At 49.9% G+C, this 23,431-nt stretch overlaps 1 protein-coding gene across 2 annotated transcripts; it reads left to right on the top strand.

Annotated features, from left to right (window-relative positions):
* The first annotated feature begins 1,129 nt into the window (after positions 1-1,129).
* Positions 1,130-22,340, top strand: Ipo13 (importin 13). 2 transcript variants are annotated; one of them, XM_047561758.1, is made up of 20 exons: positions 1,135-1,955; positions 3,889-4,625; positions 10,906-11,046; positions 11,158-11,299; positions 11,409-11,575; positions 11,766-11,886; positions 11,973-12,120; positions 12,554-12,735; positions 12,823-12,849; positions 13,047-13,181; positions 13,352-13,495; positions 14,803-14,883; positions 15,387-15,524; positions 15,689-15,785; positions 18,685-18,737; positions 21,185-21,251; positions 21,332-21,390; positions 21,531-21,620; positions 21,914-22,095; positions 22,172-22,340. In XM_047561758.1, the coding sequence occupies exons 1-20, from the start codon at positions 1,872-1,874 to the stop codon at positions 22,266-22,268; spliced, it is 2,892 nt and encodes a 963-aa protein (XP_047417714.1). In that variant the 5' UTR covers positions 1,135-1,871; the 3' UTR covers positions 22,269-22,340. The 2 variants fall into 2 exon arrangements, 1 of the variants encoding a protein (XP_047417714.1); XR_007109869.1 differs by lacking the exons at positions 18,685-18,737; positions 21,914-22,095; positions 22,172-22,340 and having other exon boundaries at positions 1,130-1,955; positions 21,531-21,614.
* The last annotated feature ends 1,091 nt before the right edge of the window (positions 22,341-23,431 follow it).

Genomic DNA, 23,431 nt, shown 5'->3' with positions numbered 1-23,431 from the left:
ACTCCTACAAGAGTATATTGTTCCCAATTTGTTTTTCAAATCACATCTGTTATTTGTTCCCTCCCTCTTCCTCACCCCACATAGATCCCCTTAAACGGATCACAAATAACTAATGTTCATTGAGCACTTTCTTGATAAAGATGTGCTGAGTGAGGAGAATCCTACTAGAATTTGCTTGCCAGCTAAGTGATCCCCCCTTCTTCCCCAGGCTCTCATTATTCAGGTTCAGATCAAATTTCTCCTTCTCAGAGAAGTGTTTATTGACTTCTCAGGTCTCATGCCAGCTTCTGCCATCTGAACTCATATATAGAAGTCCTTTAGTTTTTAATTAGTATTTTTTTCATCCTTGTTGGGACAGCTGGCAGAAGTTAATAAAAGGATAACTGCAGGGGTGAAAGGCAGAGATTTCTGGGATCTATCTCTGAGTTGTTGAGAAAACTGAACCTAAGATATGCAAAATACTGCCCCAGCACTCAAATATGTGCTACTCTTACTTGTATACATAAAGAAAACTTATGAAATTCCTCCGAGCACTGTCCATGGTATGTGATTTCCTGGTTGCTTATTGAGTGGTTCAGAAAACCACCCTTATTTTTATTCTAGAAGTTGACCAAGACCCTTCTCTTAACTTCTCTGGGTGTTACTGTTGGCTTTCTCAAAAACGGCTCCTTCCCTGGTTCCGACGTTGTGCCAGCGGGAAAGCATCTAAGTGAACTGGTCCCCTCCCCTCCATTCTCCAGCCCGGCTCCCATATTCACCCAAAGGCCCCTTGAGTCACATCCTCCCGAGGAGTTACTTCTCAGCGCCCACCGTCGGTGTGCCTAGGAGTGCCTGTCAGCCGGGGTAGGCCTGGGACAGGCTGAGTTCCGCCCGTCCCTAATCCACGTGTTCCCGCCAGCCACTCCGCCAGAAGCCGTCTTCCGGCTAAGCTCAGGGAGGACTACACTTCCCAGGGTGCGCAGCGGCGGGGCCTTGGTCCGGCCGGGGCCTCGGGTGGCGCACGGCTCCTTCGCCTGCTCGGGGGCGCGCGAGCTGGCGCGAGGACAGGGCCTAGGACCCGGAATGAGTTTCCGTGTAGTTCCGCTGGGCCGTGCCGGGCTGCGCCGGGACGTGCCGGGCCAGGGCAGGCGCGGGTGGGGGCCTGAGTTAGCGGAGTCGGTGACAGGCGCTCGGGGCAGCCCGCGCCTTGCTGAGGTCCCCGCCCCGTCCCGGCCGGGCCGGCTCGTCTGTCAGTCACTGGGGCGGAGGCAGCGGCGGTAGCGGGGCCGGAGCTGGGCTGTGAGCAGAGCGCGGGCCAGGCCGAACGGAGGGGACCTGCCACAGCCCCTCAACTTCACGGACTCTTCGCCCCAGACTCGCGAAGCTGCACCCCCGCGCTTCTTTGGACGCCTCCGTAACCCGCGAAGGGCTTTCTTCCCCGTGACCCCCCAGCCCCGTGACCTCCTCATAGCACCCAAGCGCTCACCCAGACGAGCGTGTTGTCGACACAGGCCGTCGACCCTGTGACTCCTCACGGGTCAGGGACTCGGTTTCCCCCATAGGCCTCCCTCCCCAATGACTTCCTCCTCATAGATTCTAGGGACAGAACCTTGACCTATCACTGGGACCAGCGCCTGGGAGCACCTCACTGACGCCTCCCTCCTCGGAGTCCCCCTTAGTGGGTCTTCTCCTAAGAGCACCCTCTTTGGTTTCTGGCAAGCTCCCCACCCCCAAACGAGGTGGGGAGGCCTTGGCAGCCATGCCCTCCCTGGGCACCCCCTTACCCCACCAGTCCTTGGGCGCCCAAACCGGGGTCTAGCAGGGGCCAGCAGCCAAGGGGCTGGGGCAGGAAACAGATCAGGGTCCACCTCCCTGCCAGGGAGGGAGCAAAGATGGAGCGGCGGGAGGAGCAGCCGGGGGCTGCAGGGGCTGGAGCAGCACCAGCCTTGGACTTCACTGTGGAGAACGTGGAGAAGGTATGAGGGCTCTGGGGTGGGAACCCCAGTGACAGAGCAGAAGTTCTGGGGACTGACACTAATGCCAGAGCTCAGGCCTGGGCTGGGTGCCCGCTGGGATAGTGCCCCCAGAGCACCTGGCATTTGCTGTCTCTCTGGGCAGGCAGGACAGCAGTGTTGCAGTATCTAATGGGCTATTTTTGGCTTTCCTTAAGACACAGATCCCCTATGGACAGATACTCTTGGGTATTGGGCTGTTCCCTTCAGGGTACTGATGACTTGGACCTTCCAGCCAGACTGGTTGTTGTCCAGCTCCATGGGAAATGCATGAGGGTGCCATAGAAACCAGCAACCCAGGAGACCTGCAGTTCAGTAACATACCCCCCACCCCCACCCCCAGGAACCATTCTGATGCCAATCATCCTCATCCTGACTTTATTCAGCCAAGGGCTCAGAAATATCTGGCACTAAAACAATCTGGGTTATGTTTTCACTTTTTTTTTGAGAAGGGTCCTTCCTTGATTGGATGGAAGCCAAACCAGTCCTAGGAAGGCAGGAATGGGGCTGGCTTTCTAGTGTTGTGCTGGGCCCAAGGGTCCTGCCCTGCTGGCAACCTTACAGGGCCTTCCTTGCTCACTTGCCTATATAGCTTCCTGCCATACCCCTCCCAGGCTATCCCACTGCCCAGCACATCTTTTCTGAACTGATTCTTTGGGTCTATTCTGTGTTCTGCTCTCAGCAGCCTGGAATGGAGGAATGCATGCCCCTTGGGATATAAGGGGACATGGGGCTACCTTGCTGGAAAGCAGGGAATAGTTGCAGATGTTCACTTGTTATTCTTTCTCTTCTTTTTTTGGTTATTGATGGACCTTTATTTTATTTATTTATACGCAGTGCTGAGGTTTGAACCCAGTGCCTCACACATGCTAGGCAAGCACTGTACCACTGAGCCACAACCCCTGCCCCTCACTTTTTATTCTTGAGCTCTGTGTGCCATAACAGATGTTGAGAGTGCATCCCTTCTGCTTCAGTTTTATGCCTCTTGGTATCCCTGAAGCATACCAAGAGGGGCCAAACAAGGGACAGTGGCCATAACTATCTGTCAGGGGTATAGATAGGGCTAAACCTAGTTGAATGAAGCCTGTTTAGGAGCCAAGGTCTTGGTCTCACTCTCCCACCTCTTGGGGCTGGACAGTGTTGGCATGGTGGTGCCCTGTTTCATATACTACCAGGGAGACAAGCCAGTGTTTTCTTATTGCATGAAATCCCATTGCAATTGGAGCCCTGGGGATTCTGCTAGCTGACAGCTTCAGGCTAGGCGTTTGCCAGGGCTGCAGTGATGCCAAAGGTTTCTCTGGATCAGCTTGTTGAAACTGCACTTGAGCTGTCTGAGGGATGTTTTCACTCTCCCTTCTAATATGTCTCTGTCCCAGTGCTGCCTGGCATAAGTGTTAGTCCTGCTTAGATTTCATATTAGCTTTGGTGCCAGCATCTGGAGTGATCTAGGGATGATCCTGGGGAAAGAATGGAGCTGTTGGCGTTGATGGGAGCAGCTGTGCCTGGGAGGGTCAGGGCCCCTCAGGCTATTCCATGTTCATCTCAGGCTTAGCTTCATCCCTATGGAACCATTCCACCCACCTGGGCCTTGCCCTTGAGTGCCTTCCCTTGGGGAGCTCAGCCTCCTCTTTCTGCTTTCCTTGGAGATTCCCTCTTTGAACCCATACCGTTTTGCTAATAAGAAGAGGATATATAGAACATGGGCAAGATTCAGGCTGTCAAGATATCTGCAGGACCCCGGGTCCAGAAAACATTGCAAAGCCCTGAGCCACCCTTTCTGCTCAACACCCAGTCAGGGAGAGGGAGCAGTCTTGCAGGAACAAGTCACACCCTCTGTTCTGGGCTCTGGCAGAATCCAGAGTGGCCAGCATCTGCTCAGTCCTGTGCTGTCCTGCAGGCGCTGCACCAGCTCTACTACGATCCCAACATTGAGAACAAGAACCTGGCTCAGAAGTGGCTGATGCAGGCCCAGGTATCCCCACAGGCCTGGCACTTCAGCTGGCAGCTACTGCAGCCCGACAAGGTGCCTGAGATCCAGTACTTTGGGGCCAGTGCCCTACACATCAAGATCTCTCGCTATTGGAGTGATATCCCCACTGATCAGTATGAAAGCCTAAAGGCACAGCTCTTCACCCAGATCACCCGCTTTGCCAGTGGCTCCAAGATTGTGCTGACTCGGTTGTGCGTGGCGCTGGCCTCACTGGCTCTCAGCATGATGCCTGATGCTTGGCCATGTGCTGTGGCAGATATGGTAAGACTTTTCCAGGCTGAGGACTCACCAGTGGATGGCCAGGGCCGCTGCCTGGCCCTGCTAGAGCTGCTGACAGTGCTGCCTGAGGAGTTCCAGACCAGTCGCCTGCCCCAGTACCGCAAAGGCCTGGTGCGGGCCAGCCTGGCAGTGGAGTGCGGGGCTGTCTTCCCATTGCTGGAGCAGCTGCTACAGCAGCCCAGCTCACCCAGCTGTGTGCGTCAGAAGGTGCTCAAGTGTTTCTCCAGCTGGGTACAGCTGGAAGTGCCACTGCAGGACTGTGAGGCACTTATTCAGGCTGCCTTTGCTGCTCTGCAGGACTCGGAGCTCTTTGACAGCAGTGTGGAGGCAATCGTCAATGCCATCTCGCAACCTGATGCCCAGAGGTGAGCTGGTCCCCACTTGCCCAGAGAGAGAGCCTGCTTGCCAGCCACATATTCATCCATCTGTTCAGTAAACATTAGTGGAGTGCATGCTTGGTCCTATACTAGAGGTATAATAAGAAACCAAATAAGACATGCTCCCTGTCCTCATGATTTAGAGGGCCAACCAGACATACACACAATTAATCATCCAGCAAATTATTCAGTTAAAATATTTGTCCATTCTCTTTCTCTCAACTAGTCACCAAGTCCTGGCTGTTCTGCTCCTGACCATATTGAAGACCTTTTCTTTTTCATTTCCACTGTTACCACCCTAGTCCAAGCTGTCATCATCTCTCTACCGGATTTCAATAGTTTTCTCACCAAGTCCCTGGTTTTAACTCTTGTATCCTTTATTGTCCCAGTAGCCAGAGTCATCTTTTGAAAATGAGGATCTAATCTTTTCTTTTTGATCTGAACACTTCGGAGGCTTCTCTCTGCTCTTAGGATAAAGTTCACAATCTTCCTTGAGGCTCACAGTCCTTAATAAGTTGCACAGTGTGGTAACACCAGCCTCCTCTCATGCCATTCTCCTTGCTTTCTACTATCCTCTTACCTGGTCTTTTCAGTTTTCCGAATGTCCCATGTTTCTTCCAGTCTTTGATCATGTACTTGATGTATCACCTCTGCCTCAAATTTCACTTCCAAAGGGAAGTCCCCCATGATTTTTAAGACTAAACTTGGTCTTCTGTTATATTATTTATGGACTCTTAGTATTTTCCCTTCTTATCCTACAACCTGATCTCATTATAAATCAGCACACATCTCCCCATTAGTCACTCAACTTTGTGAAGACAAGTACTGTCATTTTACTTTGTCTTATTGTGCCTGGCACATGGTAACATTCAATTTTTGAATGGATGAAAAGAAACAGTTATCTGATAGGGAAGGGTGGAGGTGAGGGAGATTGGGTGAGGAAAAGGAATGTTCCCAGCTTCAGAAACCACAGCAGGTGCAAAGACTTGTGGTGGGCAGGCCAGTAATGAATTCAAGGACCTGGAAGAAGGTGAATATAGTGAAGTGTTTGGCAAATGTTTGCTGCGTTGGGTTCTGTACTGAGCATCTGGGAGCACATAGATGAATGCTTCAACTTATGCATGTCAGGAGCTCACAATCTGGTAGGCACACAAATGAGCATGTACCATTAGTGTGATGAAAACCAAAGGAGAAAGCAGGGGGCTCTAGGAACCCAGAGGCAGCATCTCAGCATTTAATGTAGTCTGAGGGTTGTGAAAGACTTCCAAGCTATGTTTGGAAGGCTTGTAAGAGTTAGCCAGATGGAAGTAATGGATATGGGAAGGATAGTCCAGACAGATGCAAGAGCCAATGGATGAGAAAGGTGTGAGAGTACATCGAGTGGTGATTTGTAAATCATTGGTATGATTAGATAGCAAGGTTTAGGGGCCATTAGTTGTAGGAGATCCAGGCCCGAATCATGCAGGACCTTGTCAGCCAAACTTAAGAGTGTGATCTTCATCCTGAGGATGATGTAAAGTTAGTAAAGAATTTAAAGCAGTTTTTTGGAATAAGTTGGATTAGAAAGGGCAAGACTGGAGACCTGACACTTGACCTTTCAAAGATAAGGTTAAGGGAGAACTACTGAAAGAGACTGCCTGCAGGAATAACCCAAGTTTCCTTATCAGTAAAAAATTAAGGTGATCATATCAAACTGCCAGAGCTGTTGTAAAGGTTTATAGGATAAGGTGAATAGGGTTGGCACCTGATAAACACTACTTTAATTCCCTGAGTAATTGGAATTCTTTCATGGGCCCCTCTGTAAGGGGGTGGGGGAGTCAGTAACACCTATTTGTACATATAGGTCATTGATATGTCACATGTTTTAAATTGGGGACAGAATGTGTGGTTGTGTATACTTGTGTTTGGTTCTTGTACCATATGTGATAAATTTAGTGGTAACCTTATTTTTTTAAAAAAAGAGAAATGCACATAATGTTAAATGCACATACTGTTAAGTTGATTGAAGTTGTTCATGGTACTGGGGATTGAACCCAGGGTTGCTGAACTGCTGAGTCACATCCACAGCTCTTTTTATTTTATTATTTTGAGACAAGATTTCACCAAGTAGCTTAGGGTCTTGCTAAGTTGCTAAGCTTTGCAAGGCTTTGAACTTGTCCTGCATAGCCGGGATTACAGGCATGCACCACCACACCCAACTAAGCTGTTTACTATTAGAATTGGGCATAAGAAGTAGAAACTGAATTTTGCAGTAGACAATGAGTCTAGTTGATCAGTGGCTAAAGCGTGCATACATGTAGATAATGTGCTTAACCACTGATTTTTAAAACTTTAAATTAAAAAAAAAATGAGTTTTATTTACAAAACACTTTTTGTTTTTTTTTTGTACCCAGGGTTGAACCCAGGGAAGCTTAACCACTGAACCACATCCCTAGCTTTTTTATTTTTTATTATGAGACAGGGTCTCACTGAGTTGCTTAGGGCCTTACTAAGCAACTTACTGAGGCTGGCTTTGAACTTGCAATGCTCCTGCATCAGCTTCCTGAGCTGCTGGGATTACAGATATGTGCCACTGCACCTGGCTTAGGGTTGGTTTTAAGGGAAAAAAAAGAAGAAGAAGAAAACTGCTTTGGGCTGGGCACAGTGGTGCATACCTGTAATCCCAGCAATTTGAGAGAATAAGGCAGGAGGATTGCAAGTTTGAAACCGGCCTGGGCAATTTAGCAAGATCTGTCTCAAAATAAAAAATAAAAAGGGTTGGGGATGTAGCTTAGTGGTACAGCACCCCTGGGTTTAATCTCTAGTACTGGGGAGCAGGGGGAACCTTTTGTTATGAAGATTAAATAAGAAATGTCTGTAAAGTTTTAGCATGATTCCTGTGTACTCTCTAAGTGACAGTTGCTAGTATTTGGTATTGTTATTGCATTGGCAGTTAGTATGATCACTTGTCTCCTGGCTTCTCAGTTTTCGCTCATAAGGTGAATACCGGGTCCCAGCTCAAGTGTTTAGTGGGCTAAGATAATTGGTGGCTAAAAGAAATTGATTAGCACAAGCACCAGGGTGATGTAGGGTGTCTTTGGATACATCCAAGTTTACCCACCCAGCCTGTCTCAAGGGCTTCGACAGGTAATTGATGCCCCTTCTCTTCTGAACGAATGAGCGAGCAAGGAGCCAGTGAAGGAACCCACAGCCTCCTGGGTACCCATTGGCTGCAGCCCCTTGGTTGCTTAGCAACTCTTCCCATTTTCTCAGCTCTTCTCCCAGAGCTCTGATTGCAGGTCTGGGCTGAGCTCAGTGTGAGCAGCAGCCAAGGAGTCCCCAGCAGCCCTGCCCCAGCTGCTGGAGCTGACCAACAGCACCAGGTCCTTTGAACCCAGTCTTAGCTGTGGTTCTAAAGTCATCCTCCCAGTCTTCCTCCATCAAACCTAGAAACTTCTGGGGCCTTAGGCTTATTCTGTCCATTCACAGGTCACAGGCATTGTGCTCAGGTGACAGGAAATCTATGCATGAGTTTTCCCCCTGGGTGGGCTATATCCAGACCAGAGTCAGCTTGGGACTTGCTCTGTACAGTCTAGTTTCCTATTTTTGGCTTAAGAAAGTCACCTTCAGTGGCTTTGATTCCTGGGTCATCCAAGTGCTGCCTTCCCCAGGTGCTCTGACATCAACCTTTCCCCCGGCTGAGCTTGCATACAAGTAGTCCTTTTTCTGCTCTTCCACAGCTGTGCTGCTGCTTCCTGGTTCTCGACTTTGAAATGTATTTTTTCCATAAAATATGCTTTTAATCCTGTAATCGCTTTTCATTGGGGGCTGGGAAGAAGAGGAAAGGTGAATTAGACAGAATGTTGGGGGCTCCCTTCAATTAGAACTGGAGATAAGGACTGAGAAATTTTTGTTTGAACTCTGAAAGGGAAGCAGATCTATAGCAGTTTCAAGGGTTGTCTCAACCTGGAATCTGTCTCTAAGTTGCTGTTTGACCCTGAATAATACTCTGAGCCCTTCTTAGCTTTGTTGTCCTTGACTTAGCCTACCATGAAGCTCAGGTGAGACAAATTAAGAATCCTCACTGAGTACCTACTATCTGTATGAACTTTGGCAGGTGAAGGGAGTCTTGGAATACAGTGGAGATGCTATAGGTACTACCTCTTATCCCCAGCTCAGCTTCTGGGGAGCTTGTGGGTCTTAGCTCTGTCCCTGCCCCTGTTCTTTGTGCCAGAGTCTGGCCTGAAGGTGCCCATTGTCTGGTGGTGCAGCCTGTGTCAGGGGCATGAGACAAGCTATCCCAGCTGTCTCCCGGTGGCACCCTCTGGGGCTGTCTCTGAATCAGGGTGTCCTGGTATGGATGGCCTTTCCTGCCAGAATGGGGATGTGAAGAAGGAAGCCAACATCCCTGGGCTGGTTGCATCTTTTTGTCCTTCTGATCTTCCCACTAAGGTTGTGAGCCTACTGCCTCACCACCTGCTTGGAGCAAGTCCAGACAGAAATTCTTCTGGATCCTCAGTCCTCCTTCCCGTCATAGATTGCTGCAGTATGCTATGGAGATTCCAAGCATCTGATCTCCCCTAAGAGTATGACTTCCTCTGCTTAATCTGGTTCCCACAGATTGGGATCAGGCTAGCCTTCTGTCAGTCTCCTTTGTGGTACTAAGCTTCCTCTACTCCTCCTTTAGGGATCATCTTGCTTCAGGCCCCTGACCTGGACCACCTTCTTTTCTCTCATTCAAAACTTTTTCTCCCTAGGCAGTTCTTATCTACTCCCAGACCTTCAGTTACCAACTGTTAGCTGATGACTCGAATCTTTGTCTCTTTTTTTTTACCTCTCTGCTGGGCTTCAGGGTTTTACATCCTGTTCTTTCTAAATGCCTCTGCTTGCATATCATGCCTGATTCTGAATTTAGCACTTTTCCACCTCTCAATAAAAGTGGTACTGTTCCTCTTACCCTCCCTTCCAGATCTTAGTAAGTGGCTTCACCCTCTTCTTTTTGGAGAGTTGCCCTTGACTTCCCAATCTTTGTATCCAGTCTCTCTTCAAGTCTTGTCCATTTTGCCTCTTAGCTCTCTCTGAATTCATCATCTACATCTTCCTCTTCCTACACCACCAGACTTCACAGGAATTGGGGTTTGCTAGAGGGTGGGATTGATGCTCTCATGAGCTTTGCTGCCTTCTAAAGTCTTCTTTAACAGGAGTCTTGACACTCCCACCTTGTCATTCTTTCCTAACAATGACTGTATTAGTTTCATAGGGCTGCTGTAACAAACTACTTCAAACTGCGTGGCTTTAAACAACAAAAATTTATTATCTCATAATTGTGGAAACTAGAAGCCTGACATTAAGGTGTCAGCAGGGCTGTGCTCTCTCTGAAAAGTGCAGGAGACTCCTTCCCTGCCTCTCCCTGACTACTGGTGGCTTGCCATCAATCTTCAATCTTCCTTGGCTCACAGCTGTGTAACTCCAGGCTTACCTTCATCCCCACTGGGCATTCTCCCTGCATATCTCTGTCTTCACCTGTCTTCTGTTTTTAAAATATTTTTTTTTAGTGTCAATGGACCTTTATTTTATCTATTTATTTACATGTGCTGAGAATTGAACCCAGTGCCTCACACATGCCAGGCAAGTGCTCTACCACTGAGCCACAACCCCAGCCCTTCACCTGTCTTCTTATAAGGACATCAATTGCATTGGATTCAGAGCCCACCCTGCTCCAGTATGACCTTGTTTGTATTGAGCCTTTTTCCAAATAAGGACACATTTGGGGTATTGGGAGTTAGGGTTTCAGTGTATCATTTTGGGGGACACACTTCAACCCATAATAGTCTTCCTTCTGGTCCCCAAAATTCATGTCACTCTGACATACAAATACATTCACCTCATCCCAACCTCAAAAGTTTTAACCCATTCCAACATCAACTTTTAGTCACCTGGAGGACACAACTCAGCTGGTAACACTGACCATTTCATACTTCCCAGAGTTCTCTTGGGACCTAAAGTTTGTCCCAAGATGGGCAGCATCAAAGCTATCATGTAGACCTTGACCTTTTTTTTTTGTGTGTGTGTGTGTGGTGCTGAGGATTAGAACCCAGGGCCTTGTGCTTATGAGGCAAGCATTCTACCAACTGAGCTATATCCCCAGCCCTAGACCACAACCTCTTTTTTGCTTAGGATTTGAGAGGAGGGGGCTTTGATGGAAGACAGGGAGATTGTGCCTTTCTCTCAAAGCTTGGTGGGGATTGAGCAGACAGCTCTGATGGGTCTCCTCACCTTATGCCTCTAGGTACGTGAACACACTTCTGAAACTCATCCCACTGGTGCTGGGACTGCAGGAACAACTGCGACAAGCAGTGCAAAATGGGGACATGGAAACTTCCCATGGCATCTGTCGCATCGCTGTGGCCCTGGGCGAGAACCACTCCCGGTAGGGAGTCAGGGGCAACTGGTGGTAGGATAGCAGAGCCTTTTAAGCAGTGGGATTGTGGAACCCCCTTGGAGAGGTGGAATGACCTTACTATATCTCCTCCTCTTGTAGGGCCTTGCTGGATCAAGTAGAGCACTGGCAGAGCTTCCTGGCACTTGTCAACATGATCATGTTCTGCACAGGCATCCCTGGCCACTATCCTGTCAATGAGACCACTAGCTCCCTAACTCTCACCTTCTGGTATACACTGCAGGTATGTCTGTGTGACCACCAGTAGGTCTGGGACATCATGGAAGAAGGTGGATCCTTGGGCTTCTATGGCTTCTGGTAAAGTGGCTAACTCTCTTCCCTAACTCTCTCAGGATGACATTCTATCCTTTGAGGCAGAGAAGCAGGCTGTGTACCAGCAAGTGTACCGACCAGTCTACTTCCAGCTGGTGGATGTGCTTTTGCACAAAGCTCAGTTCCCTTCTGATGAGGAATATGGATTCTGGTCCTCAGATGAGAAGGAGCAGTTCCGAATTTACAGGTGATGGTAGCAGGCCAACCCTAGCTAAATAATGAAGGCAATCAGGGAGGGGCCCAAGGCCAGACTTCCTGAATTCTGGGACTCCTTTCTCTATTCTTTAGGCATTTTTCAGGGGTTGGGGGTCCTGGGGTAAGCTCTTGGACCTGGGTCAGGATCCAGGCAGTGTAAAAGGCCTTCATCTGCTTCTCAGGGTGGACATCTCAGACACGCTCATGTATGTCTATGAGATGCTGGGGGCCGAGCTGCTCAGCAACCTCTATGACAAGCTGGGCCGTTTGCTCACCAGCTCAGAGGAGCCCTACTCCTGGCAGGTACCTCCCAAGCCTGATTCCCTCAGCCCTCCCTGACCTGTCACACCCTCCTCCTCAGACAAGCCAGTGGCACCCTCTTTCCCCAGCACACAGAGGCTCTGCTGTATGGCTTCCAATCCATCGCGGAGACCATCGACGTCAACTATTCTGATGTGGTGCCCGGGCTTATTGGTCTCATCCCACGGATCAGCATCAGCAACGTGCAGCTGGCAGATACTGTCATGTTCACCATTGGTGAGACCTGGCATACATCCGTGACCACATTCCTAGAGTCCCAGCAGCCATCCTTAGCCATGGCCAGCCTGCTCTTTCCTGTCCAAAGTGGGAGAGACACATGGCTCCACACACAGACAGCACTGCAGCCAACTGTCCTTACAGGTCTTGGGGCTCTTCCCACAGTGTCCTGAGCTGCATTTTAGTGAGGCTAGTTCACTGTCAGTGGGTCAGCAGTGTTGGGCTTCTGTTGAGTAATCCCTTCCTGCTCCTCAGCCGTGAGGCTCACATTTGAGCATGCATATGTGTATTTACTCATTCTTTCCTCTGAATGAGCACTCCTCTGCTGGTGCTGTGACTTGACCCTGCCAGGAGTTCAGCTTGCCTTGAGGGAGGTGGTACAAAATCAACCTGGCCTGTCTCAGAGATCCTTCCCTGTCCCTTTTTCTTCCAGGAGCTCTGTCTGAATGGCTGGCTGACCACCCTGTCATGATCAACAGCGTTCTGCCCCTTGTGCTGCATGCCCTAGGCAATCCTGAGCTGTCTGTCTCTTCTGTGTCCACCCTTAAGAAGATCTGCCGAGAATGCAAGTATGACTTGCCGCCCTATGCTGCCAATATCGTAGCTGTCTCCCAGGTAGGAAGAGGCAGTGCTTGGGTGGTGCTGGGTTTCAGAGTGCACTGCACTGTGTTGATACAATGTTCCTGTTTATTTTATCTCCAGGATGTGCTAATGAAACAGATCCACAAGGTGCGACTCAGAAGTTTCTAGGGTGTCTCCTTGGGGTCTTGTGGGAACCCCTTAGCCCAAAAAATCCTCATTTCTACCTTATCTTACCCTTATCCCTTATTCTCTGTTGTTGGAAACCACCCCCAAGAGGCTCATTCTCCTTCCCACTCACAATCAGATGTGGTCAGAATGGATGGTCCATGTTTTCTGCCCCACAGACAAGCCAGTGTATGTGGCTGATGCAGGCACTGGGCTTCCTGCTATCAGCCCTGCAGGTGGAGGAAATCCTTAAGAACTTGCACTCGCTCATCTCGCCCTATATTCAGCAACTGGAGAAGCTGGCAGAGGAGATAGTAAGTGAGCTCTGGGGGTCAGGGCAGTACTGGGACTCTGGGGCTTCCCCTTGTGTGAGCTGTGACTGCTGAGGGGTGGGATCAGAACTGACACATGAGGCTGGGCCTGAGCGAGCTGGGGACCAAGCTGGAGCTAGGTGATCTGGAACTTGATTCACTTCTCCTCATAGCCCAATCCCTCCAACAAGCTGGCCATTGTCCACATCTTGGGGCTTCTCTCCAACCTCTTCACCACACTGGATGTCAGTCATCACGAGGATGATCATGAAGGCCCTGAGGTCCGGAAGCTGCCAGTGCCACAGGGACCCAACCCGGTGGGTGACTTGTCTTTGCCATTGTCCCCTCCCCCATGGGAATGTCATTGTCACTCCCCACCTCTGTGGGTAATGTTGTCATTGTTTCCCTGGCCCTATGGGGGTAATATAGTTGGTCCTTTCACCCCAAGAATGATCTTATCATTGTTCCCTTCCCTGTAGCAATGTCATTGTCATATTCAGCTCTGTGAATGATGTTTTCCTTGTCTTCAGTTCAAAAGGGTGTGATGTCATTGAGGTTTGTTTGCCCCCTGAGGGGCACTAACTATCCTTCAACCCCCAAGAACTGTTCTTATGGGTCTTCCTTCAATCCCCAACTCTGGGTCCTTCTGCCTAGCATTCATTGTCCCCTGCAGTACTGAAGATGCTTATATGCTCCACAGGTGATAGTTCTTGCCTTCAGGTTTCTGTCAGTCTAGAGGAAATACATAAAAACAGATTGCTGCAAAGCAGTGTGATAAGTACTGCCCCACGGACAGTGCAGATAAACCTGGACACAGCAGGCTGGAGTGACCCTTACAACGAGTTTCCCCTGGGGCAAGCCTCGACTTCCCACTCAAACTCAGTATCTCACTTGCTTATCTCATAGGACTGTGTTGGGTAGCAGGTGTGGTTTTGAGTAAGTACTAGCATACTGTAAAGGTCAGTACAAATAGGAGGGACTGCTTTGGTCATTGTTCCTGGAACCCCCTCAGGGTTTCTCCTGGAGAAAAGGAAGCCACAGGCATCCTGACCCCTCCATTCAAATCCTGGCTCCAGTTTCAATTGCTCTTGTAGCTCTAACCCAAACCCAGGCCACCATGTCCCACAGAGCCGCCTTTTCTGTGGCAGTATCATGTGTCTCCCCTCCCCTCTCAGGACTTTATCTGCTTTCTACTTCTCCATAAGCTACCCACACCTCCAGATCCCTTGGGACTCCCTATCCCATGTCCCTTTGGGTGAGACAGTGTCTCCACTCCTTCAGGGGCTAGTCCATTGCCTTGGTTTTATTAAGCAGAATGGATAGAGAGTAATTTTAAAAAGAAAAAAAAAGTTTACAGAATTGTCATAATCTTATGAAGTACTCATGATGTTCCTGCATTGCAGTTTGAAGCTTCCTCTGAAATAACCCCTAGAATTCAGAATAGTCTTCTTTCATTCCTAGGGTTGGGGTTGTCAGCAAACCACTTCTTCCCCCAGGAGTACCCTGCACCAGGTTCTTGTGCAGTTGGGGGTAATGGTTTGAACTCCTCTTCTGCCTACTCCTAGGTCCCCCTGGGTGGGTGGCAGGGATGGTGGGGGCACCTCATTTCTCCCTGTGTCTTCAGGTGGTGGTGGTGCTGCAGCAGGTCTTCCAGCTTATCCAGAAGGTGCTGAGCAAGTGGTTGAATGATGCCCAGGTGGTGGAGGTGAGCCCTTGACCCTCGCTTTCTGCTCTCATGATGACTTTTCTCAGAGGTGGAGCCAGAGGTGGCAGTGATCTGGAGGAAATAAGAGAGGGAAATCATGTCCTACAGAGACGAGGAATCTTTTGGGAAGATATTAAGAACTCTCCATTATCACGAGAAGTGTTCAACAAAAGGGCTATGACATTAGGGCTGAGTGACAGTCAGGTATCTGTTATAGCATCAGATACCTGCCTTTGGTCCCTTCTCAGTTCAGGCTTTTGTTGCTGTTGCTGTGCCCTGAGAGGAAATGGTGGAGATGTAAGTAGCAAGAGTCAAGTGGCAAAGCTTCAGCCTGTGCCCCTGCCTTTCAGGGTGAAGGTCAGATTGTTTACCTTCTTGGTTTGCAGGGCTTGGCCAGGCTTCTAGGTAAAGGTCCTTTCTTAAGCCCCCTTCTGGGCAGAGCTTCAGCTCTGTTTCAGCCAGTGGCGACCTGCTGACCAGGGCCCCTGTGTTTTCTTCCCAAGGCGGTGTGCGCTATCTTTGAGAAGTCTGTTAAGACACTGTTGGATGACTTTGCCCCCATGGTGCCACAGCTGTGTGAGATGCTGGGCCGGATGTACAGCACTATCCCCCAGGCCTCTGCTCTTGACCTCACTCGACAGGTGGGCCTTATGGTTTGGGCAGCCAGTGCTCTGGATGTCATCTTAGCCAGAGATCTGGGATGGGTCAGCTGGCTGCATGGCTGGGGTCCCCACCACATTCAGGGATAGTGACCTGACCTGTTAAGAATTGCTTCAGCTGACCAGTGTTCTCTGCTTTGTTTCAGCTGGTCCACATATTTGCTCATGAGCCGGCCCACTTTCCCCCAATTGAAGCCCTCTTCCTGCTCGTCACCTCCGTCACACTCACCTCTCTCCAGCAAGGTAGGTCCTGAGCAGGGTCTCTGCTGCTGTCGCCACTGCCACTGCCTCTGCTTCCCTGACTGGGGAGCCAAAGCTGGCCACTGTGTCTCTGTCCCCTGAGTTGCACATGGGACTCGGATACTTGTGGGATGAAAACAGTACAATTGCCACCTTACAATAGTTGACACTTCAGGTTTAAGTGGATAAGAGGGTGAATGATGTCTTCTGCTGGCCTGCTGGGTGCAGGGCCAGCCTGGATATGGGGGAAGGAAGGGGCAAAGCTCTGAGGGACTTGGGGCACTAGGCTGGCTCCTTTCCTTTGGGATGTAATGAGAAATGGGAAGGAAGCGCATGGGCTTTGAAGTCAGGTAGATTAGATTCTAAGCTCATCACCACCAACTAGTTGTGTGACCTTGAGCAAGTCACTTAACTTTGCTGAGCCTCATTTCCATATCTGTGAAATGGAGATATCACATATTTGATAGAATTATTATAGGTTTAGTCACTCCCTTTGGGCCCTGGCTTGGGGGTTTTGCACATGAAGTACTCAGATTGGTGGATCCTTTCCTCACATCAAGGTTTAGTCCTTTGTAGGCCCAAAGCCAACTACCTTTGACACTCGTCCCAGCCCCCATTCTTTGTGACCTCTGAGAGATATGAGAGCAGCCTCCAACCTTCCCCAGCTATCTAACCCAGGCTTCCAACCTGGGAAAGAAAGAGCACTGCTGTGCCAGTTTTGTGAGTCTTGCCTGGATTTGTAGTCCCAGGTTTAAAACCCCCCAAGGGATCTCAGCTAGAGTCTAGAGTGTTCTCTGTTTATATCCTCAGTGTCTGGTCCCATGCTCCTGGCCTCTCTTTCTCTGAGGTGTAGGGTAGATCCAAACTAGGAGGAAACTTGAACCAAAAACCCAATGCAGTTGTCCTCAACTCTACCTCTCCCATTCCTTCTACCCTCTTTGGGATAGGTCCCAGTGGTCCTGGATCTGTTCATCTCTCCTCCTCTCCCTCCATGGCCCCTGCCATCTGCACTTCTCTGGAATCCAGTCTGCATGCAGCAGTTTTTAAGGCTGTCTATAAAACACAGATCTGAGCATTTTCCCACCCTGGTTGAAACCCTTTCCTTGCTGCCTGTTGCCCTCAGGTTGTTGTCCTATTCCCACCCATGTGACAAAGCTCTGGTGTAACTCTAATGTGCTAGCTCTGTGTAACTCTAATGTGCTCGTGTCCTTATGACTGCTGCAGGATCCACACTGACTTTTTCCTTATTTTGTCCCATTTCCTTACCAACTCCTCTGATTGGAATGCCCTGTGCCCTTTACTTACTGGATGAACACTCACTTGTCAGGCCTTAGGCAGGAGGGGGACCATCAGTCCTCAGAAAAGTGCCTCTGAGGCAGAATTGGGTACTTATAACTTTGTGCCAAAACCATATTGTGGACGCACTGCTGATACAGCACCGACCTCACACAACAACCACCTTCTGTGTCTGTCTCTCTTCCTAGACTGTGCCCTGCAAGGGCAAGATTGACCCTCTTCTCCCTGCATCCCCATTGTTCAGAATGAGGCCAGCATAGAGTGGGCTTCAGACACTGTTCAATAAAGGAGGGTGAAGCTCCCCACCCTTGGAACCTTTCTTCCTCACTGTCTGGCTCACCTCCAGCAGAGCAACTGAGCTGAACATTGAACCCACTTTTCTACAGTGGAACCAGGCATGGGGTCACATTGGGACTTACTTTTGAGGACTTGAGTAACTCAGAGTTCAGAGATGAGAGGGATGGCCTTTATTAGTGGTTCCTAGAATCCTAGAGAAGGAAGTAAGAAAGAGATTATTATCTTTGTTACATACAGATGGGGAAACTGAGCATTTGTGGCTTGCGCAAGATCACACAGCTACTTAATGGTGTTTCAGGCAGATGTTTTTGCACTGCATCCTCCTGAGAGTGGAGAAGCCCAGGCAGGAGCTCCAGGTGCATGCCTTGTTCTTGCCGTGGGAATGACCAGAACTGGAGGCAGAGGTGTCCAACCAACATATTAGTTGGGGTTGTTGTCTTGCTGGGCAGGATGGTCCCAGTACTTGTTATGTCATCCCAGTCATAGGGCTCAACCTTCCCACTGCACCATGGAGTGACACAGTGACTGGTTTCCCTCATTCTTGGCATGTCCAGATGGCGGGAGCTGGTCCTCAGCCCTGAGCTTGGCTCTCTGCTGAGTCTGTGTCCATGTGGAGGGACCTCACCAGGGTGGGGTTCTCATTTTGGCCCTTTTGACACCATTTACTGCCCTAGGCCAATGACTTGCCTGGCCAGCCCCCACAGCACACAGGGCACTGCCCTATCCAAGCAGGAATCCTCTGGTTTAAAGCAGATGGAATCTTCTTGACCAGACCAAGAGCCCTCCAGCCATGGAAGTAAGGGGGCACTTTCTTAGGCCCTGATGCCCTGGACTCTCTAGGGCCATCAGCTGGGCCTTAAAAGGAGGAGCCAAGGACTGACCCGCTACCAGCCCTGCCCTCCTGTTCCATGGCTATGATAGGAAGGTATATGCCAAGAAGCAGCATTGGGCTACCCCAGCCTATTGGAGGCCACAGTAAGAGTGTGGGGGCTATTTCTTCAGTTATGTGTTGTCCAGAATTGCTTGAGCACCAAGGAATTACTTGGGGGCCTGGCCTGAGGAGGAGTGGGAAGTAGGTGGAAGGCCCCTTCAGGGGAGCTGGGGCAGGCCCGTCCTTCACTTTGCCGTCTCTTTCTGTTGGGCTTCTCCCAGTTCATGGTTTTTGTATGTTTTGTTTCTTTATCTTGCTTCCTGCTGCTCATGTGCCCCCACGCTGTCTCCCTGCAGGCTCTCAGTCCCACATAACTATATGAGGTTGAGTTGCTGTTTGTATAATTTTTTCTTAAGTTCCATCTTTATTATATTTTAGGGCCCAGGGATCATCCTGATATTGTTGATTCATTTATGCAACTCCTGGCACAGGTGTGTTTTAGTTTTATTCATTCACGTTCTGTTCTCTCTCTTTCTCTTTCTCTTATGTTGATATTCAATTTAAGCCTATTTTTAGCTTTCTGTTGACAAATTTTTTTTTCTGTTCAGTTGAATAGAGTTTCTTCATCTGTTTCCGTGGAAGTTGATAACCCAACATCCTCCTTTAGTGCCCCTTGCCTCAATTAGCTCAAAGACCAGGGAGAGGCTGATCCCGAAGGGAGGGAACTGGGCCTGCCTGGAGGGAGTGGGGAAGGGAGTGGGTGGTGGTTACTGTGCCCAGCAGTTCCTGTGTGACTGGCTTGCCCAGGACATTCAGGGATAGGGCTGGAGTTGAAGGGCCTGGGCTTCACTGTTCCCGTGCTCCTGCCGGGAACTGCCTGCCTCTGCACTCCCAGCCTGCTCCTGAGAGGTAGGCTGGAAGCAGCTCCAGAGGAATGGGCTAAAGGTAAATGTGCGCACTGGAGCCCTGAGTCTGGCTGCTGGAGAGGTTGTGCTGCTGCGGGTTGGCGGGGTGCAGGCTCCACTGTGAGACCACATTAGGATGCGTTTGTGTCTGGTATGTGTTTAAGTGTGTTGCACCTTATTTTGTATGTTTTGAGTTTGATTTGGGAAGAGAGCAGAAATCGCCTGTAAGTAGTATATGTATTATTTTGGGCATTGAGATAAATGTGAAGTGTGGGCATGTGCATTGATGCATGTTGTACATCGATGTATGTGGTATGTTTTGTGTTGATGTGTTAGGCTTGATGGATGTTGAGTGTGGGTTTGTGGTGGAGGGTGTGTATTGGGCTGTAGGAATGTGGTTTTTTTTGTTTTTTGAGGATTTTTTTGGTACCGGGGATTGAATCCAGGTACACTTAACTACTGAGCCACATCCCCAGCCCTCTTTTACATTTTATTTAGAGACAGGGTCTCACTGAGTTGCTTAGGACCTTGCTAAGTTCCTGAAGTTGGCTTTGAACTTGTGATCCTCCTGCCTCAGCCTCCCAAGCTGCTGGGACTACAGGTGTGCACCACTGTGCCCAGCAGGAGTGTTTTTAATGGAGGATAGAAGTGTGTGTTGTGGTGTTGTATGTCCAGCTTTGAGCAAGTGTGGCTTGGGAGTGTAGAGTTAGTGCAATACAGAGTGCTGTATGTTAGGGGCTCCTGTGGGGTGGGGAGTCCTGTGAATTGGGGTCATGAAATGTGTCTCTGCTTAATTATTTAACAGGTATTTATTGAGTGTATAATACGTGCTTGGTACTCTACTAGGTGCTGAGGATATAATAGTGAGCTAATGCAGGCGTGATTCGTGCTCCCCTGGAACTTATAGTCTAGTGGGGAGTGGGAGGGGTGAGGATGGAGGATGTTCTGAACCTGGATGCACATGTGTGTGTATGTGTGTCCACAAGAGCGTATCTTTGGTGGGAAGGGCATTTGAATGTGTATTTGTGGGTATGTTGGGAGAGCGTACATATGCGGGAGGGCTGGGAAGCCTGACAGTGTGGGTGTGTGGATGGTTTAGGATGCAGGGTGTTTGGGTGTGTGATTGTGCTGAGGGTGTGTTGCAGACATGGGAGAGTGTGTGCGTGTAAGGCGTTGTGATAGAGGTGTGTGAGTAGGGCCTTTCAAATGAGGTGCATGTGGGGGTATTTGCACATGAGTGAACACTGGGTAGCAGGTATGTGAGGTTTGGAGGGTGGGGACCTATATGATATGCGCTGGGGACATTGCTGGAAAACAGCCATGTTTGAGGACTGCTGGAGCTGTGCTGAGTGTCTCTTGTGACCTGAGAATGTGCCAATCATGTCCTGGTACCAACTGGGGCAGGTCATCGGCCCCCTCCAACCCATCTGCTCCCCCCATGGCAGCACTGGCTCCTAGGGTGGGTATGACTGAGAGGGTCTTGGACACGGGGCTGGTATTCCAAGGCTCCTGTCCTTCTTTTCCTCTTCTTGAGCAGGAACTGGAGGGGGCTGAGGAATGTAGGCGAGACAGTGGGAGGTTGTTGGGCTGGGGGCTCCATGTCCAGCTGCCTGCCGTCTCTTCTTCCTGCTACCATGATCCTAAATCCAGGGGGGCTTGATTTCCTCTGTGAATCAAAGCAAAGTAACTGTTGGCTACCTGGAGCCTGCAGGAGGCCTGGCCCTGGTGGAACAGGGAGGAAAAGTGTTCCGCTCTGGGAGTGACTTGTGATCCAAATTTTCTGCATTATGATCCCCACCCCCAACCTTTCTTGCGTACACCTATACATTCATGTACACATACCTGTATACAGAACCCCTTGGGTTGTTCCTCGCCTAACCAACTGAACTATGGAGTGATCTGGGTTCCGCAGAGATGGCTGGGTTGCAGCCTTTACCTGTGATGCGTGAAGTTAGGGACTGGGGTGGCAGGTGAGTGGGGGGATGGTCCTTGGAGTTGGCTGGGGCTGGGCTTACCAGCTCCACCTCCTGCAGGCTCTGAAGCGGAAGCCGGATTTGTTCCTGTGTGAACGATTGGATGTCAAAGCTGTGTTCCAGTGTGGTAAGTGGGGCCAGGTGGGCCTGGGGCTTCCCTGGGAGGATTCTTAGGCCCCATCTGATCTGCCACTGTCTCTCCCACAGCTGTGCTAGCCCTCAAGTTCCCTGAGGCACCTACTGTCAAGGCCTCCTGTGGCTTCTTTGTGAGTCCCACGCTGACTGATCCCCCTACCCTACCCTGCCCTGCCCAGGACTCCAGAGGGTAGGGGTATGGTGTGTAGGTGCCATCCTCAGGGAGAGGTGGGAAGGAGCCAGGGCTGACAGGCCTCTCCATCCTCTGCAGACAGAGCTGCTGCCTCGGTGTGGGGAAGTAGAATCTGTGGGAAAGGTGGTACAGGAGGACGGTCGTATGCTGCTCGTGGCAGTACTAGAGGTGAGCCAGAGCAAGTAGGGATTTGGTGGGGCTGGGGAGGCCTTCACTGTGAGGCAGTTGGCTTTCTGGGAGGCTGAAGACTTTGGTTTCCTAAGCTCTTAGATTCTGGTTCTTCTTCCATTAAATGACTGAAAAGTTGTTAGGATTGCTGCGAGGATCAGCTGTCTCTCAAAAAGCAGCACTCACTTGTGCAGTATGGCTGCAGAACTGTCCCAGAGACCCTGGGGCACGGTTAGGTCTCCTGGCTGCAGAAGAGGCAGGGTCCTGGTGTACTGAGAAGCCCTTTCTCTCAGGCCATTGGGGGCCAGGCTTCCCGCAGCCTCATGGACTGCTTTGCTGATATCCTGTTCGCCCTGAACAAACACTGCTTCAGCCTCCTGAGCTTGTGGATCAAGGAGGCACTGCAACCACCTGGTTTTCCTTCTGCCCGCCTCAGTCCTGAACAGAAGGACACCTTCAGCCAACAGATCCTTCGGTGAGCAGAGCTGGGGCAGGGAGGAGGTGGCAGTATTGGTAGGTGGTGCTAACCTGTTCTCCCTTCCCTCCTTCAGCGAGCGAGTGAACAAGAGGCGGGTGAAGGAGATGGTGAAGGAGTTCACACTGCTGTGCCGGGGGCTACATGGCACAGATTACACAGCTGACTACTGAGGGGCGCCCCCACCCACATTCTCCTTTTCACCCCTTCCTATTCCCAAAGAGTAAACCTGAACCTTCACTGTTGCTTCTGCTTCCTTTCTGCTGCCACTGTCACCAACTGAAAGCCTGGGCCTGGAAGCCAGGGAAAGAATGAGAAGATGCTTGAACCCAGGCCTTGGTCAAGAGTGGTGGGGATACCCTCAAGCTGCTGGGTGGGAGAGGGGACTGATGTAGCCAAACTGCCTAGGTTGGAACCATTCAGAATATTGCCATTGTCCTGGGGGTGGCAAGAGTGGAGTGGCTACAGTAGTATCAGCAGCATCAGCAGCTCTCAGCTCCTATTAGGTTAGTCCCAATTTGCACATGTGCATTACAGTTATTTAATCAGTAATGTCAAGTTCTAGGCCCCTATCTCTGCCCTAAACAAGGGCTGGTCAAGTCAGAGCTACCGTGCTAAGCTGGGAGAATAGGGAAGAAGGTCACATGGAGAAAATTTCTTTTCTGATGGGAATAGGAGGCATCCTAGTACAGGATTTGGGGTCTTGGGCTGGGTCCATTTGGGAGGGCAGAAGTGGAGTGAGGCTTTGAGTTCCAGGATGGGGGTCTGGTGTGGGGTTGTTTTTTCTGTGTTTTGTTTTTCTTTTTTTTTTCCTGTTTTGTTTGTTTGTTTTTGGTAGTGGGGCTTGAACCCAGGGTCACTTAACCATTGAACCACATCCTCAGCCCTTTTTTTATTTTGAGACAGGATCTTGCTAAGTTCTTAGGACCTCACTAAGTCGCTGAAGTTGATCTTGAACTTGCAATCCTCCTGCCTCAGCCTCCTGAGTCACTGGGATTACAGGCTTGCACCACTGCTCCTGGCTGGTGTCATGTTTTTGTTTGTTTGATTTTTTTTGGTACCAGGGATTGAACCCAGGGGTGCTTAACTACTGAACTACATCACTGACCCCTTTTAAAAATCTTTATTTTGAGACAGAGTCTTGCTAAGTTGCTGAGGTTGACCTCAAACTTGCAGACCTCCTGCCTCAGCTTCCTGAGCTGCTGGGATTACAAGAGTACACCACTGCACACCGCTAAAGTGGGGTTTTTAAAGCACCCAAATTTGCACATGGTTGAGGTGGGCTTTAAAAAAATGAAATGAGGGCTGAGAATGTTACTCAGTGATAGAACACTTA

The sequence above is a fragment of the Sciurus carolinensis genome, chromosome 1, assembly GCF_902686445.1.
Source record: "Sciurus carolinensis chromosome 1, mSciCar1.2, whole genome shotgun sequence".
NCBI classification, from domain to species: Eukaryota; Metazoa; Chordata; class Mammalia; order Rodentia; family Sciuridae; genus Sciurus; species Sciurus carolinensis.
Note: the sequence above shows the minus strand (reverse complement) of the source record. Positions and strands in the feature narration are given on the sequence as shown.